At 62.2% G+C, this 16,211-nt stretch overlaps 2 protein-coding genes across 2 annotated transcripts; one reads left to right on the plus strand and one right to left on the minus strand.

The window, feature by feature from the left end:
* Nucleotides 1-789: 789 nt before the first annotated feature.
* Nucleotides 790-5,408, plus strand: GPRIN1 (G protein regulated inducer of neurite outgrowth 1). The gene is made up of 2 exons (XM_061456745.1): nucleotides 790-922; nucleotides 2,217-5,408. Exons 1-2 carry the CDS (start codon nucleotides 807-809, stop codon nucleotides 3,628-3,630), a joined length of 1,530 nt encoding a protein of 509 aa, XP_061312729.1. The 5' UTR covers nucleotides 790-806; the 3' UTR covers nucleotides 3,631-5,408.
* Nucleotides 5,409-5,602: 194 nt separating this feature from the next.
* On the minus strand, nucleotides 5,603-15,709 carry CDHR2 (cadherin related family member 2). The gene is made up of 33 exons (XM_061456744.1): nucleotides 15,691-15,709; nucleotides 15,300-15,378; nucleotides 14,763-14,821; nucleotides 14,296-14,361; nucleotides 14,067-14,206; nucleotides 13,765-13,818; nucleotides 13,471-13,560; nucleotides 12,847-12,936; nucleotides 12,436-12,558; nucleotides 12,216-12,359; nucleotides 12,031-12,106; nucleotides 11,722-11,828; nucleotides 11,412-11,642; nucleotides 11,179-11,334; nucleotides 10,785-10,952; nucleotides 10,526-10,587; nucleotides 10,200-10,440; nucleotides 9,868-10,104; nucleotides 9,552-9,621; nucleotides 8,853-9,464; nucleotides 8,537-8,608; nucleotides 8,213-8,262; nucleotides 7,964-8,115; nucleotides 7,660-7,762; nucleotides 7,490-7,578; nucleotides 7,250-7,324; nucleotides 7,080-7,157; nucleotides 6,934-6,994; nucleotides 6,702-6,826; nucleotides 6,430-6,543; nucleotides 6,195-6,272; nucleotides 6,029-6,089; nucleotides 5,603-5,818 (listed from the first exon to the last, which is right to left on the minus strand). The coding sequence occupies exons 3-33, from the start codon at nucleotides 14,806-14,808 to the stop codon at nucleotides 5,699-5,701; spliced, it is 3,891 nt and encodes a 1,296-aa protein (XP_061312728.1). The 5' UTR covers nucleotides 14,809-14,821; nucleotides 15,300-15,378; nucleotides 15,691-15,709; the 3' UTR covers nucleotides 5,603-5,698.
* Nucleotides 15,710-16,211: the final 502 nt, after the last annotated feature.

Genomic DNA, 16,211 nt, shown 5'->3' on the forward strand with positions numbered 1-16,211 from the left:
TCCCCAGGTCAGGGAGGGAATCCTATAAGGTGATGTGGGCATATATAGAGGGGTTGGGTGACCGGTGGGCAGCTAGGGAGTTTTGGGGGGATACTGGGGGCTTTTGGAGGGATGCAAGTGGGGTTGGGAAGATGCTGGGGGGGCTTGGGGGGATGCAGGGATGAGGCGAAGCGAGCAGGCCGCCTTCCCCCAGCAGCGGGAGTGCGTGGGAAGGAGTTAGACAAAGCCTGAGCCTGGGAGCAGAGGCAGGCGCTGCCGGGAGGGAGACGGGGACGATCTCCCCTCCCCGTCCTCTCCCACCCCTGAGCGAGGGGTGCGCTGGAGCCCACCTCTGTCACACCACGGTGACACGTTGTCCCGGTCCCTCTGGATGGTTGGGGTACAGCACCCCCTCCCACCCCCCCCTCCCCGGTGATGCCTGGGAGGGAAGCATCCGTCTCCATCACCAGGTAGGAGGGGGACTGGACTCGGTGTCACTCACTGTCACCCCCACCCGCAGGACCCCCTAAGGGTTGAGGACCCCCTGACCGTGCCTGTGCCGGACATGTACTCTGCTGTGCCCGGGTACACCGGGGTGACAGGGTCGGTGATGCTGGGGAATACCAGGGGGTGATGGGGTCTCCCCGGGCGGGCAAGGGGGGTGACACCCATGGCAGCGAGGGGAGGGGGGTGTGTACTGGGCCCCCCCCTCCGCGGCAGCCGGTCCTCCCTCTCCTCCCCACCGTTGCCCGGGGGCTCCGGGGCGGGCGGCAGCCGGGGGGAGCGGCCCGGGGCGCGGTACCGCCCCCGCCGCCGCCGCCCCACGCATGCTCGCCGCTGCCGCCACCGCGCCGGAGCCGAGCCGAGCCGAGCTAGACGGGACGGGACGGGACGGGACGAGCCGAGCCGAGCCGAGCCGAGCCGAGCCGAGCCGCCGCCGCAGGTAACGACGGCCTCGGGGCGCACGTGGCGGGGCCGGTCTCGCTCCCGTTCCCGGTGCTACCGCCGCCGCCCGGCCGGCACCGGCTTCCCCAGGGACGGGCGGCGGGGCCGGGGGAGTGGGGGTGTGTGTGTGTCGGATTCCCCCTGTCCGGTGCTGCCGCTGGAGCCGGTTTGACCGGGGCTCGCCAGGGGAACCGGGGCGTGCACACGCGTGTCCGTGCGTGCGGGTGTGCCCGTGGCCATGTGCTGGCGTGTGCGTGCCTGTGCGTGTGCACACGCGTGTTTGTGCGTGTTTGTGCGTGTGCACACGCGTGTGCGGGGCCTCGCAGCCTCTCCGTGGAGCAGCGGCACCGGGTCGGGGCACCCGTAGCCCGCCGGGATGGAGGGTGCTGTCAGAGCAGGTCGGGGTGCGCGGTGGCATGACCCCCGGGTACGGAGGGTGCTGCGTGGGGAGACAGAGTCGGGGGGTCACCGCCTCCGGGCCCCGGTGCTCCTGGGGAGGGTTGGTGCCAGCCTGGTCGCTGCTCCTGCAATGTCCCTTGGGGGGATTTGCTCTGCTCTGCCCTCTCGGGACCCAGAGTGACCGTGACCAGGACTCGTGCGCTCCCAGCTCCGGAGGGAGTCACTGGCATTGGCAGAGCTGGGGGCTTCTCTGGGGCTTCCCACCATGCTCCTGCTACACGGCTGTCCTGGGGGGCTGAAGGGGCATGGCCTGGAGATGGTTGCACCCTCAGCTTGGGGTGTCGGTGCTGAGCTGGGGGTTCCTGTGCCTGGGGGATACACATCACTCCTAGCTCTGGGAACACTGGTCCCAGTGAATGGAGGGAAAGGCTTGGGTTGCCCCATGCCTGGGCTGTGCTCTGCAGCCCCCCTCAGTCCCTGTGCCCAGCTTGCTGTCACCCCATGCTGTGCTCAACTCCCCACTTGCAGGTGGGGGGTGCTGAGCCCCCTCAGGCTCTCAGCCTGGTGCCCAGGGCCACTCTCCAGCTGCCCCTCTGCTGTGCCTGTGCCACATCCCCCTGCTCTGGCAGGCGCAACAGCGCCTGGATCCTGCTCCCGGTCCCAATCTGGCTGTGCCAGGAGAAGGTTGGCTTTTACGGTAGGCAGCCAACACAGTTCCTCCCTTCCCGTGGGGCTGGGCACTGGGTGCCACCACACAGGCTGTGCTGGTAGAAGCTGCAGGCAGCTGCCCAACCTGTTGTCATGGATGGCATGCAGAAAAACAGTTGGCAGCCGAGGGGAGCTGGGGGCCCATGTGCTGCTCCCTCTTCACTGCCCCATCCTCTCTCTTGCAGACCCACAGCAGGACTAGCATGGGAGAAGCCTTTTCCAGGCATGGGCAGCTCTAAGGAGCCCGAGGGGCTGCGGCTGCTGAGCTGCCAGGCCGGTGCCGAGGACGCCTGTGAGCCCGGTGCCAGCTCCCCTGGCTGCCCTCCAGTGGGTGAGTGCCTGCCCGGCTCCGGCTGTGCTGCGGGGGGCCGTGCTGTGAGGACCTGCTGTGTGGCTGCACCGGAGGCCCAGGGCACCATGGCCAGCACGGTGGTGGAGAAGGTGCCATCGCCGACAGGACCAGCTCCCAGCACGCTTCTCCGGGACGCCGGCACAGAGCCAAACGCAGCAGCAACGACGGGGAGCTGTGGGGGACCAAGTGGCACTGCCCCAGCCTGTGGCCCTGCGGGGATGGAGGTTCCCAGCACCCAGAAGAACACAGCCTCCGTGTCCCCCCTGCCCGAGCCCTGCCTCAAAGCACCCAGCAAGGATGTGGGGAGTGCGTCGGCTCCTGCCAAACACGTGGCATTTGCGGAGCCTACCATGGCTGCTGGAGCAGCAGCGGAGCTTCCAAGCCAGGGGCAGCCCCAGGGTGTCACAGGGACATCCCTGGGCGCTGCACCCCAGCCAAGGGGTGGTGAAGCTCCCAAGAACCCGCAGGGGGGCACAGCAGACCCCCCTGGCACCAGCACTTCGGGGAGCAAGGGCAAAAGCGAGTCAAGGTCAAACCCCACTACCCCAGGCCAGGGCAGAGCCGAGGAGAGCCCAGCCCGGCGTGCGAACGCTGGGAGCAGCCAGCAGCCCCAGCAAAGCAAGCTGCTCTGCCAGTCCTACTCCTTTGAAGTGACCCCACCGCAGGACGCCGGGACGCAGGACATGGGTACACAAGTGGACAACCGAGCGTCCCTGGTGTCAGTGGCCTTGAGTCCTATGAGCCCCCCAGGCGGGGCTGCTGCTTTCACCTTCCCCAAGAGGGAGCTGGGCTCTGCTGCCGCCCCACGCCTGGAGCCCTCCAAGAAGGATGCAGAGATGCAGGTGTCCATGCCTGTGGAGACCCGCTCCGTGGCCACTGGCCCCATGACACCAGTGGCCAAGTCCCCGCAGGCCTCGTACCCCGAGGTGCATGTGAAGGGGACGCTGGTGGAGGAGACTCCGGAGCCCATCCGGGAGGTGAGCTGGGACGAGAAAGGGATGACATGGGAGGTGTACGGGGCCTCCATGGAGGTGGAGGTGCTGGGCATGGCCATCCAGAAGCACCTGGAGAAGCAGATCGAGGAGAGGCAGGTGGTGGTACCCCCGCAGAGCACCCGCACCAGCTCCATCAAGGGAGACCCCCGCAAAGGCGAGGAGCCCAAGAGGCAGCCCGGTGTCTTTCGGGCTCTGCTGCAGAACGTCCGGCGGCCCCGGTGCTGCTCCCGCACCGGCCCCGCCATGGAGTGAGTTGCTGCTGCTGGGGTGGGGGTGCCATGGGGCTTCTTGTGGGAGGTGAGGGGGAGTCCCTGCCCTGGCATCCTGAGACACCCGCTGCCAGCGTGCAGGGCTCCTGGGGCAGGTGGTGATGGAGCACTGCATGCTGGGGCAAGGCATCTCCTTTGCTGGGCGTCCCCCTGGCAGCCTGGGGTCCCCACACAGACCTAGCCCCATAGAGGTACCCCGGGATATGACGCTGGTGCCCTGTCTCTGTGCTTGGTGGCGTCTGTCAGCATGAAGAAGCACATGGCTTCTTCCAGCCAGAGGCAGCTGCCCATGGCACAGGTCTGGAGAGGGCTCAGGATGGGCATGGGCAGGGAGCTGCTGGCTCCCCTGAGCTCTGGTCTCACTCACATCCCAGGCAGCAGCATCACTCCCCATGCCGGAGAGATGCTGGTGCATTCCTGTGCCACCGCTTTGCCTGCCCAGGGCTCAGCCACACTCTGACCAGCCCATGGCCATTCACACGCAGCTCCCTGTGGCTGCCCATCCAGCCCTGTTCATCCCAGCCACAGCCCCATCTTCTGCCCCACTGTGTGCTGTGGGTGCTCTGGAGCTGGAAGGATGTAGGCACATGGGGCACTGAGACTGAAATGGGAGAGTCTGGGAGCAACCATGACTAATGGAGAGCTGCTTGTCCCTATCACTGTGGCTGGAGGCCCTTGAGGAGTCTGTCCCCATGGCCCCCAGCTCCCCCTGCCTGGGGTCTGCCCAGATCACATCCTCACCAAGGCTGGCGGTGGGGATGGGGCCTGCCCTGCTGCCGGGCCCATCCAGCTGCTCCAGTGCTGGAGAGGCCCCATGTGCCTGGGACGTGGGTGCACGACCCTGTGACGTCCCTCCAGCATCCCCATCCAACAGCAGCCAGGGATGCGATGGTCTCAAAGCGCTGCCACTTTTTACAGCTGGGGTTTTAGAGGGTGGGAGGGAGGGGCCTTTTCTTGAACCGTGTTTGCATTTTTGGAGCTTTTTAAGAGACTCTTTGAGCCGTGTGTGTCCTGCCTGGAGCCGCCTCCTCCCCGGGGTCCTGCGGGGCTGTCACCCTCTTTTCAAACACTTTTCCTACGTTTCTGGACTGCGTCGGGAGCAAAGGGTGGGATTGCAGGGGGTGAGCATCCCCACAGCCGGCTGCACCGTGGCATCCAGCCATGATGTGGGGCCTGACCCTGTGGAGAGGACCAGCCCCACAGTGCCAAGTGAGGGCAACCAGCACCTGATGGGCAGGAAGCTGCTAACAGGGGGTACTTGGGGAGCTGCACCATCCCCTTCGGGCAGAGGTGTACGAGGGCTTGAGGTGCCGGGGTCACCAGTGCAGCCACTTCTCCTCTCTAAGGGGCAAGTCTTGCCCCACACCCCAAATCCCTTTTGGGGATCCTGCGCCTGTTTTGGGCCTGCAGGGCTGTTTCTGCTCGGGGAGGGGCTGTGAGGGACTCGCTGAAGCATCAGCGAGCAGCCAGTGCCTGCTCTGTGCCATGGCACTCACTGGACCCGGTTCTGCTCAGTGCCTTGGGCTGCGGGAGCAGTGCTATGGCCACGCAGGGACGACCAGGAGCCCTGCGCCATCCCTCTACCACCCTGCCCCGGGCTGTTCCCCACCTCCAGCCCCTCACTGCCGAGCTGTGGCTTCATCACCCATGTTGTTCTTTTTTCCTCTTCATTTCTTTTCTGGGGGGTTGGGGGGAGGAAGGGGCGGGGGGACCATTGTGTCAATGTGGATGTTGGGTAATAAAACCTTGCACAAACCTCTGCGCGGGGCTGCCTGCGCCTCCCTCCCTAGGGGCTGAGCTGGGACAGTGGGGCAGCCCAGGGAAGGGTCCTGGGGACAAGAAGCCGGGCCAAGCCCCATGGTGGCACTCGCCTTCCCTCCTCATGCCAGGAGAGATGACCCCTGAGCTGGCTGAGCACCCCAGCAGACATTCTGATGGGCACAGGACACTGTGACCACTGTGGGACAGGTTTATTGCCAGCCTCTGAACACAACATCACCAGCACAGCTGCCTGAGTCCTGCTCTGGCCCAGCTGCACCCCAGATGCCTGCTCACAAGTCCGTGGTGGTGAAGGTGGTGTTGATGTACGCTGTTTTGCTGGGCTGGTTCAGGTTCAGGGCAGCCACCAGAGCCTCCCTGTCAGAGGGGTCTGTCAGCTCCGCTTTGACCTGCTGTGGGACAAGAGAGTGGTCAGATGGGGTGGGGACAGAGTCCCGGGGCAGGGACACTCTCCCATCTTCCCAGGAACTGAGGGCTATCAAGGGGGTGAAGAGGAAGGGACATGAAGGATCCAGGAGCCTGGGGAGCCAGCAGAGACGAGGGGACATGGGGTGCTGTGGCAGGACTCCCTGCTGGACACCAGTAGCGATTTTCATGCTCACCTTGGCCTTGAGTTTCTCATCCCCAGGTGCATTTACTGTGTTTTCATCCAGGGAATTCATGCTGTGGAGAGTGGAGGGTGGGCGTTAGCAGAGGGCACAGGCACTGGTGGGGTGGGGACACAGGGTGATGGCCCCGTGGCCTTTGGGACCTGCCTGCAGAGCTCACCTGGCCACAGAGCTGGAGTCCTCGTGGAAGCCCAAGTCATGTGAGGGATCGAGTGAGAGGTTCAGCATGGGGTTTGCCCTGGCCAGGGATAGGTGGCAGGTGAGTGACCGTCCCATGGGGCAGCCCGGGACAGCTGTGTCCCCAGGGCAGGAGGGGTGTGCAGTGAGCCCTGCAGCCCCTGGCTGTGGGGAAATGCCTGGGCTCTCCTCTCCTGCCAGAGGAGCTCCACACTCACCCCTCTGCATTGTACTGGTTGGTCCCAGGGATGCCAGGACCCTGCTGCACCATGGCAGGGCTGAACGTTGTGGCTGCCTTCAGAGCCTTCATTGCATGCAGCTTCCTCTTGTAGCTGCAAATCCAGGGACAGGGCGGGTGAGAGGGGCAGGGGTAGCTGGGCACTGGGATGGGGTGGGCAGGAGGGGGATGGAGGGCAGGGATGAGTCTGGGGGTGCTGGTGAGGATGAGAGTGGTGAGGGGAGGCAGGAGGGGGTGCAGGTGGTGCGGTACCTCCTAGAGGTGAGAACCAAGGCCAGGGTCATGATGAGGATGAAGATGAGCAGGAATGCTGCCAGCCCTGCGATGATGCCGATCAGCTCTGTCTCCCTGGTGGGATTCACCACCTCCCCGGGGCCCTGGTGCAGAGCAGGGGTGAGGGCACAGCCCTGGCCAGCAGAACCAGCCCCCATCCTCATGAGGGGTTGGTGCCCTCTCCCTGTGCCCCTCGCCCAGCCCCACTCACGATGATGGCCAGGCCCAGGCTGACCAGCTCAGCCAGGATCAGTGGATCAGACTGTATGAGCCTGCCAAGGAAAGAGGAGATAGGAGTGGATGGGCTAGTCAGGGTGCGCAGCAGTGCCCGTGCGTGGCCCTTGCCCCGGCACACACATGCTCAGCTGGTTGACGTCCAGGGCAGTGCCATTGCTGTAGACGAAGTACGCCTCCATCACTGACTTGGCTACCACCCTGCAGGAGCAAAGAGATGGGGTAAGCGGGACGCAGGGTGACACCCCCGATCCCCCTGTCCCCTTCCCCGTTGCCTGCAGGGCTCCACTCACTGGGAGGCGCGGGTTTCCTCCATGCTCTTGATTGCTGCCACGTACACTCCTGCCTTGGTCACGGCGGTCAGGGCCCTAGGGACAGCAGGGGTGGAGGGAGGCTGGGCTGAGCTTCCTGCTCCACTCATGGGCACGGGAAGCAGCTCAGCATCCCGCTCCAGTGGGGACAGCCTGCATGTTCGTGTCCCCCACTGCACAGCCACCACCCCAACCTCCCCAGCCTGTCCTCGCTCTCCTTACGCTCTGATGCTTTGGATGTTACTCTGGACTTCATCCACCGTTGTCACAAACTGGAGGCGAATGCGGTAGCTCTGATCCACCGTGAAGATCTGCACATGGAGCACAGGGGTGAGTGTGGCTGGGCAGGGTGCGGGGTGTCCCCAGAGAGGGAGATCAGGGGTGACACTCACAGTCAGCACAGTCTGTACTCTGTGCACTGGTGCCTCATTGTCCTGAGCCTCCACTGTCACCTGGTACTGCCCCTTCAGCGAGCCATCAAGGTTGCTGGCCACCCTGTGGGAACAGGGACATCGACAATCACACTGGGCTGCACAGGATGCCCCCAGGATGTCCCCGTCATCCCCCAGGCTCCACCCTACCCAGGGCAGGACCCCAGGATGGCTTTGTCCCCTCTCCAGCCTGCAATGGCACTGCCTGCACCTCTGCTTTGCTGCACCCTCCCCAGCCCAGCCCAGCCCCGCCCCATGGCCTCACTGGATGCTCCCAATGTAGATGTCCTTCTCAGTCGTTGTCACCAGCTTGAAGAGGTTCTCAAAGGGCCGGCTGACCCCGTTGTCCTCCACAAGCACCACACTGATGATGGAGAAGCTGATGGTTCCCCCCTGCCCTGAGTCAGCATCTGTGGCCTGCAGGGACAAAGCGTGGCAGAAGCCCAGATAGGAATGGCCAGCACCTGCCTGCAGTGGGGATGGGTGAGCCCAGCAGACACACACAGATCCTCACCTTCACAACAGCCACTTGCAGGTCCACTGGGGAGATTTCAGGGACAACCACTGCCAAGGAAAGCAGACAGATGGTGTGTTCACCCTGGTGTGCAGCCAGGCTTGCTGCAGACCCCATGCCCCACAGCCCCAGGGCTCAGCAGAGCTTTGAGCATACCCCTGCTGCCCTAAGCCCCGCAGCCTTCATGGAAAGCATTGAATAACCCCTGCACCTCTCTCAGCCCTGCCTCCCTACTGGGAGAAGGTCCCTGCTGCTGGGCAGTGTGTCAGAGCATGTGTGGGTGCAGGGAGGAGACCACAGGATGCACTAACCCCAGCTGCTCACCAAAGGTCTCTGTGACAGGCAGGAAGACTGGTGCGTTGTCATTCACATCAGTGATGAGGATTCTCAGGGTTTCTGCAATATCCCAAAAGCAGAACTCTGGTCACCAACAGAGCAGCCCTGCAGCACCCTCCTCTGCTTCTGTGACAGCCCCATCCTCCCAGCAGGCTCCAGTCCAAAAGAGCTGGGGACACCCTCTCTCCATTGCCAAACCACGTAGCTCCCACCCTGCTCCTCACACTTAGGAGGTGGGAGAGGCAGGTCCCAGCACCCACCACGCTCAGTGGTGCTGGAAGGAGTGGGCAGTGGGTGCCGTTACCGTTCTGGCTGTAGCGGTTGCCCTTCTCAGTGTAGAGGTCTTCAACCCGCAGCGTGAGCACCACTGTGTCACACAGCTCGTAGTCAATGTCGGAGCTGTTCACCAGCACGGAGCCGTTGGGTGCCAGCAGGAACCAGTCCCAGCACACATCCCCGGTGCTGCTCCCATCCTTGTAGCAGGCGACTGCCAGCTCCTCAAAGACCAGTGAGTGATTGGTGTCTGGGTCAGAGGCGACCAGTGTGACCACCAGCCCCTCCTGCGTGCCGTTCTCGCTCACGTGAATGTCCTGCGAGACCTGCTGGATGGTGGGGGGCTCATCATTGACGTCTAGGATGTGGACCACCACTGGGACGCTGGCATTGTCCCCCACGTCGTACGCGGCCGTGTTCTCCGCCACCACCACCAAGGAGAAGAACTTCTCCTGCAGGGTGTCGTAGTCCAGGGACATGTCGGGGTCTACAGTCAGCTGCCCGACATAGTGCCCTGCTTTCAGGCGGGATGAGCGGATCAAGAAGTTGCTAGAGCCACTGCTCCTCTCAAGCAGGAAGGAGATGCGGGAATTGATCTCTGTCCGGTCAGCGTCTGTGGCCTCCACCTCACCCACTAGGGCCCCTGCAGGTGGAGACAGACACTCAGTGGCCAGCAGGCACACATTCTGGGCCACCACTGGTCCCACAATCCTGGCCACACAACTTCTACCTGGAGAGTCTTCAAACACTGCGAACTCATAGGACTGGTTGAGGAACACGGGAGCATTGTCGTTCACATCCTGCAGGAGACAAAGCCATGGTTGTAGCTGCTCCAGGAAACGGGATCCCCCGTAGCAGGCTGGGGACAGGAGCAGGGACATTTGTGCTCTCCTGCCTCCCTGCATCAACTATTCCCTCCTCCTCCACAGAGAGGGGACACAGTGCCTCTGCCATGGCCAGGGATCTCACATCCCCTCTCTGCCCATCCATCCCAGCTCCAGGCCCTGGCCTGCCCCCGTGTGTCCCCACTTGTGCCCAGGACTCACCCCCACTGTGATGGTGACATTCACCAAGGTGCTGAGCTGCGGCACACCATGGTCATACACCTCCACCGTCACCACCATCTGCCCCCGCTCATCTTCCAAGGCCTCACGGTCCAGCGGCTCCTTGCTGTGCATCTCACCTGTGGCTGCATCTATGGTGAAGTTGTTGCTGAATGGTCCTGGCAAGATCTTGAAGCCCACTTCGCTGTTGGGGTTGCCAGGCTCGTCGTTGTCAATGGCCTGAAAAGGTCAGCAGTTGGAACATGGCTGTTGGCACCTTGGGGACAGTCCCTGCTCACCTCCAACAGCCGCCTGTCACCTCTGTCTGTGCGTACCTGGATCTGTGTACTGATGTTCAGTCCCTCTTCCACGGAGATGAAGTAGGAGCCAATAACTATGGGTGGATTGTCATTGTCATCCAGCACGGTGATCTCCAGCACCGTGGTGCCCACCAGGTTGCCCCCATCCTTCGCCTGGAGGTTTGCATAGTAGATGGAACGAGTCTCCCGGTCCAGTAAGCTCCCGTTCCGCACCAGCAGTGCCCCGGTTGTGGCATTAACCATGAAGATGTTATGGCTATGGCATACACAGAGACATTACCGGGGCTCAGACCCCTTGCCAGGACAGTGCCCTGGTTGTGGCTGGCTGTGCCCCTACGTACATGCTCTCTGGGAGCAGCTGGTAGGTGATCTGGCCCAGGACACCGCTGTCTGGATCGTAGGCCTGAAAGTCAGAAGGAAGCATCTGCCTTAGGCGCCAGAGCAGTGGTGAATCTGGGGTGCCAACCATGGGCAGTGAGCACCCTAAAAATACATGGAGAGTCCAGTGCCCTCAATGCAAGCTGCACTAGTGGGGCCAGGCATGCCCAGCACCCTGCTCGGGGGATGTAAGCTCTGCCCACTCCCTGCCCAGTGCCTGACCGTGATGTTTGGGGAGATGATGGTGCCGTCAGGGCTGTTCTCCATCACGCTCAGGTTGTAGATGCTCTGGGGGAACTCAGGGATGTGATCGTTGCTGTCAATGAGGTCGATGGTCACAGTGGCTGTAGAGCAGCAGTCTGTGGGGTTCCCTGTGTCATTAGCAACAATCTGCAGGACAGAGAAGGGACAGTGTCTCACATGGGTCCCTGAGCATGGAAAAGAGACATGTCACACTCCAGCCCAACTCCTCTTGCACTGAAGAAGCTGTCAGGGCACAGCCATGTTCTGCTTTGACTTTTGAACCCTGCAGGAGAAGAGCTGTGTCCCTGCTGCGCTCTGGCATATACAAGGAGCAAGAACTGTCCCCAGGGTGAGCCAGTCCTGTGGGTCTCACCTGCACCACCATGACGTGGCTTATCTCGTAGTCCACAGCAGCCGGGTCTTGCACCAGGATCTGGACCTCCCCTGTGCCCATTATATTTGTGGGGGAGACAGAGAAGGCATTGGCATTTGGACCTTGCAGGTACAGCTTGTAATTGCTGTTGATGCCCTGCAGGGGAGAGACACACAGGAGTGAGGGTGCACAAATTCCTGCACCCCAGCCCAGCCTCCTGGATGGACTCCCACCTTGTCTGGGTCATGGGCGACGATGCTGAGGTTGGACACGGGCAGTCTGGAGGAGGAGTGCTCTATTATGGTGCCCGTGAAGTTGCTCTGGGCATCAGTGGAGAAGTTGCAGCTCAGGAGGGAGCAGTTGTAGAACTGAGGCTTGTTGTCATTGACATCGATCACTGTGACAGTCACCAGGGTGCTGGCCTGGGCCACCTTGCCATAGATGTCCAGGTTCTTCTCACGTGCCTGGGCAGGAGGAAAGAAAGGGTTGGAGGGGCCCAGGCAGAGGAAGAGGATGGGGTTCCCCTTGCTGCCTCCTACTCACCCTGACTTCCAGCAGCACTTCCTCACTTGGTAGCTGCTCACGGTCCAGGGGCGCGCTCACAGTGATGGTGCCCGTCGTGGCATTGATAGCAAAGGGGATGCTGGTATCTATGGCAAGGGGACGGCAGGAACCCGCTACAGCCACTGGAAATACAGGCCTGACCTCTCTCTGCCAGCAAGGGCAGGCTGGCAGTGCCTGGGAGTCCAGAATCATTCCCTGTGGTGACCCTTGTTTCCTGATCCCCCACCTTGCCCATCCCACCCTGCCACTGCTTACCCCCTGCCCATGCTGCCCTGCCCCATCACTCACTGGTGATGCTGTAGAAGATTTCATCATTCACCCCTGTGTCTCTGTCCATGGCAGTGACTGTCAGCACACTGGTGCCCTGCAGGGACATGGCCATCAGGGCAGGACCTATGATGTCTTCAGCCACCCCTGTGCTTGCTGGCCCAGACACCCTGGGGACATGCCACTGTGGCCAGCAGGCTCCTTACCAGGTTACAGTTCTCAGGCACGGAGCCAGAATAGGGCTCGTTGAGGAACCGTGGGTCCAGGTTGGGCACATCAGTGATGGTCAGGGACAGGTAGGCTGAGCTGCTCTGGAAGACCATCACGTTGTGCAGCAACCCCCCGCCATCCTGGGGACCAGAGCACCATTAGTCCTATGGCCCCCTTACCTGGCAGCTCCGCACCCTCAGCCTGGCTGTTTCCCACCTTGGCGAGGATCTTGATCTGGTAGAAGGTGTTCTTGGCATAGTCCAGTGAGCCATTGAGCACCACATTCCCATTGGGCCGGACGTAGAAGAGCCAGTAATTGTTTGCGTTGTCTGGGATCACCTGAGCAGGGAACATCCCTCTGTGTCACCAAGGCAGGGAGCAGAGGTGCCCCAGCAGAGATGGAGGCTCAGCCCCATCCTTCTGCCAGTCTTGGCCCCTACATCTCCAGATTGCAACTGATCAGCACCTTGCACCCACTGCCCAGAGGGTGCAGAACCAGCCCTCCTGACCCAACATACCTCTCCCCCAGACCCATAGGGCTGCCCCTGGCCAGGTCACCCAGCACCTCTGCTCCATGGCGGTGGCATGGGATACAGCATGCCCCACTCTGCAATGTGCTGTGCTCACCTCCTCGATGCTGTAGCTGACTTTGGAGGCATTTCCAGTGTCACTGTCATTGGCAAACACGGTGTAGATGATGCTGTCCAATGTTGTGTTCTGGGCACACAGCAGGGTGGTGGTGGCATTGTGCAGGAGAGCAGAGGGGGTGAGATCAGGGGTGGTGGTACTGAGCCTGGCCCTGCCAGCCCTGCTCTGTGGTGCTCTGGCCCCGCAGGGTTCCAGGGGCTGCCCAGCGCTGTGGGACTCTCAGGGGTGAGCTGCTGCCTTTGCTCATACGGGGCAGAGGCTGGATCCCCCCGCTGCCACACTCCCTGGCTGCTGGAGGGCCCTCCAACAGTCAGTCCCTCAGCCCATCTGCACCCTGATCCACTTCACCCTGGCCTGGCCTGAACCAGGCACTCCCTGATCAGAAACTCATCACAAGGGCAGAGTCCCAGCTAGGCACTGACGTCTCGGACTGGGATGGAGGGTTGTGTGTTGTGCCCCACGCCTAGGCACAGCATCATACCTGGGTGTGGGTTCACCTGTTCCCTGCACACTGGTGTCCTGCTGCCAGCACACCCATGCCACAGGAGTCACCCAGCACCCCTGCCCTGCTGCCTGGGGAGACTGGGGGTCCCAAGGAGGTACCTCAGGGATGAAGGCTTCATATGGCAGGTACTGAAACACTGGAGCGTTGTCATTACGGTCATCAACGATGATGGTGAGTTTTCTGGAGACCTACCAGGCATCAGGGAGGGCATGGGATGGGTGCAGGAGATGGTACCCAGCACCCACTCTGGCTCCAAAGCCAGCAGCATCACCCACCCCTGGCCAAAGCCCACCTCAGCCCTTTCCCCATCAAGTCTTGTCAACAGCCCCACTGAGACCCTGCTCCCATCCCCATCACCTGCTGCAGCCCCCAGCCTGTGCCCCAGCACTCACTGCATTGTTTATCCCATCAGACACTTCGACGGTGATGGTGAGCTTGGCCTTGACCTGGGGGACACAAGGCAGGACGTGGTCAGGGCCAGGAGCAGCTCAATCCTTGGACAACAGAGCCCTAACACCCTGCCACCCACCACCCCTGGGTGGGATGCTGCTCCCAGGCAGCTCTTCCCCCTGGAGCTGGTCTTTGAGGCCAGGGAGTGACCCACAGGAACTGCCATGAGCAGCTCTCCCACAGGACTCAAGGCTCTGCCTCCATCCCTGTCACCTCAGAGCCCCAGCTCAGTCTCTGCCCTCACCTCACGATCCAGAGAGTTCTTCAGTGTTGCAATGCCTGTCTGGGCATTGACAGAGAAGTAAAAGGCGTCCTCCCCGCTGATGCTGTAGGTGAGTGGGTCCCCGTCTATGTCAGTAGCTGTCAGCTGGAAAGCCTCCTGGCCTGGGGGCATAGGCAGGGTCAGCCTCTGCCCAAGGACTCTCAGCCACTCCTCTTGCACCCCAGGACCTTCTCAAGACTACCCCACTCACCCAGCTCCAGGTCCTCAGGCACATGGACGATAGTCATGTTGAAGAAGGGCACTGTGTTGCCTGAAACTACAAGCAGGAGGTGTGCTGAGCACCCACTTTTGTGCCCTGCACCCCCATGTCCACTTATCTCTAGCCCCAGCTCCCAGCTGCAGTTTGGGTCTCCAGAGAAGGCAAAGGACACCTACAACCTCTCACCTTCCTCATGCTCATCCCACACCTCCCACCTCCAGACCATGCTTGTCCTCCAGCTGCAGCACCCATGCTGGATGCTATCCCCACTGCCCCCTGCCCGCTCTGCCTTGTCCTGGGGTAGCAAGATTGCCAATGACTCTCCAAGGTGCCAGTGGGGTGGGCAGCTGTTCTGGGGGTCCCAGCTGCCCTCAGAGAATTCATAACAAGTGCTGGGGGCTGAAAGCACTTCTAACACCTCCCATCCACCTATGCCCACCACTGAGCAAAGTCCTCACCTGCTGCCAGGAGAAAGGGAAGCACCACCAGCGATCGCCATCCCATCCTGCCAGCAAGCCTGTGGGCACACACCAGAGAATGAGTGCCCGGGGCTGAGTGTCCCTGCTCCCAGCAGCCACCCCAAACCCCTCCTGGGGAGAGGCCACTGGGATAGGAGGGACCTTGCTGGGGCTGTCACCTCTGCTGAGCCAGGCTGGTGAGCAAGCATCAGGCTACACGCTGTACCTGTGGGTACAGGCTTCTTGAGGACATGGCATGCAGGGGATAGGGTTGGCCTCCAGGTGCTGGAGACCATGGGGGTGCTTGGGGACCCCAGGATCCTCTTCTGGGCATGACTGGAGGCTCCATTGCTCCAGCTCATGGGGCCAAAGCAGTGCTTAGAGCCCAAGAGCAATCTGTGACACCACCATGGTGTCCCTCTCCTTGTGCCACGGGTACCACTGCCAACAGGTACCCCCACCGACAGGTACCCCCATCTCCCACCACGATGGACCACAGCACCCGTGGGGGACCAGGCGCCAGCTGACATCTCTTACCTGTGGCCCCGTCACTGGGGATGCTGCTGGCCAGGCTGCTCTGCGCTCGCACCTTGACACTGACAGAGACCTTTGCCTCCTGCAGTAAACAAATTCATCAATTATTAACCACAATTAAGGGGTGAGAAATCTCTCTCTCACCTTTCTTATTGCTTGTGCTCACTTCCAGTTCCTACCCAGCCCAGCCCCACACTCTCCCCAGACCCAGCCTCCCAGGTAGGGTGCCTTCCCCCAGGATTCAGCCATCCCAATCTTCACTGATGGGACTGTGCCGCCCAGGAGGGATAAAGAGCCTGTGGGGATGTGGAGGGATCCTGAACCACCCCAGGGGACTGGAGAGGGGCTGGGGAAATGCCCTGCATCCCCTGGGCTGGGGACACTGGGGTCTCACCAGGACAAGGGGTGGGCAGATACTCAGTGGTGCAGCTCCTGGGGTGAGTTCCTGGAGCCCTCTGCACCCCCCTGCCACCCTCTCTCCTCCCTGGGGGCTCGGCCCAGCCTCCCTGACCTACTTTGGACCTGCTGGGGACAAGGGCGGATTGTGCAGCTCCACTCAGGCAGAAGAGGGCTGGGATGTGGCGGGGGGGCACAGACATCCCTCGGCCTGTGGGACCCCCACCTCCATTACCCTGGTCCCCAGACCCCTAATTCCCTGGGGAACCTGCGGGGTCTGGATGCCCAGGAAGCTCTGTGATCCTCCCCCCAGACACCCTGCATGCTCCGAGGTCCCCATCTCACCTCACTACTGGGTCAGGCACCCCCTGGAGAAAGGGTACAGGGGGCCAGCCTGGCACCCTGTGCCAGCAAGCCCCTCCAGGACTGCTCCAGGATCTCCCAGCCTGTGTGAAGGCTGCCCTGGGACACCCCACAGACACCCCATTAGCTGCTGGGGATACCCCTGGAGCCCCTCAG

This window comes from Pezoporus flaviventris, unplaced genomic scaffold, assembly GCF_033815535.1.
Source record: "Pezoporus flaviventris isolate CSIRO_AGI_PZ_B2104156 unplaced genomic scaffold, CSIRO_AGI_Pfla_v1 ptg000023l, whole genome shotgun sequence".
Lineage (NCBI taxonomy): Eukaryota > Metazoa > Chordata > Aves > Psittaciformes > Psittacidae > Pezoporus > Pezoporus flaviventris.

What these genes read in the sequence shown, in the direction of transcription:
- GPRIN1 (XM_061456745.1), top strand. Translation starts at nt 807, where the DNA reads ATGCTCGCCGCTGCCGCCACCGCGCCGGAGCCGAGCCGAGCCGAGCTA. An exon ending in GAGCCGAGCCGCCGCCGCAG is followed by an intron (nt 923 to 2,216) that starts GTAACGACGGCC and finishes TCTCTCTTGCAG; the next exon opens with ACCCACAGCAGGACTAGCAT.
- CDHR2 (XM_061456744.1), bottom strand. Translation starts at nt 14,808, where the DNA reads ATGGGATGGCGATCGCTGGTGGTGCTTCCCTTTCTCCTGGCAGCAG. An exon ending in CTGATGGGATAAACAATGCA is followed by an intron (nt 13,561 to 13,764) that starts GTGAGTGCTGGG and finishes GATGCCTGGTAG; the next exon opens with GTCTCCAGAAAACTCACCAT. An exon ending in CAACCGCTACAGCCAGAACG is followed by an intron (nt 8,609 to 8,852) that starts GTAACGGCACCC and finishes GGGATATTGCAG; the next exon opens with AAACCCTGAGAATCCTCATC.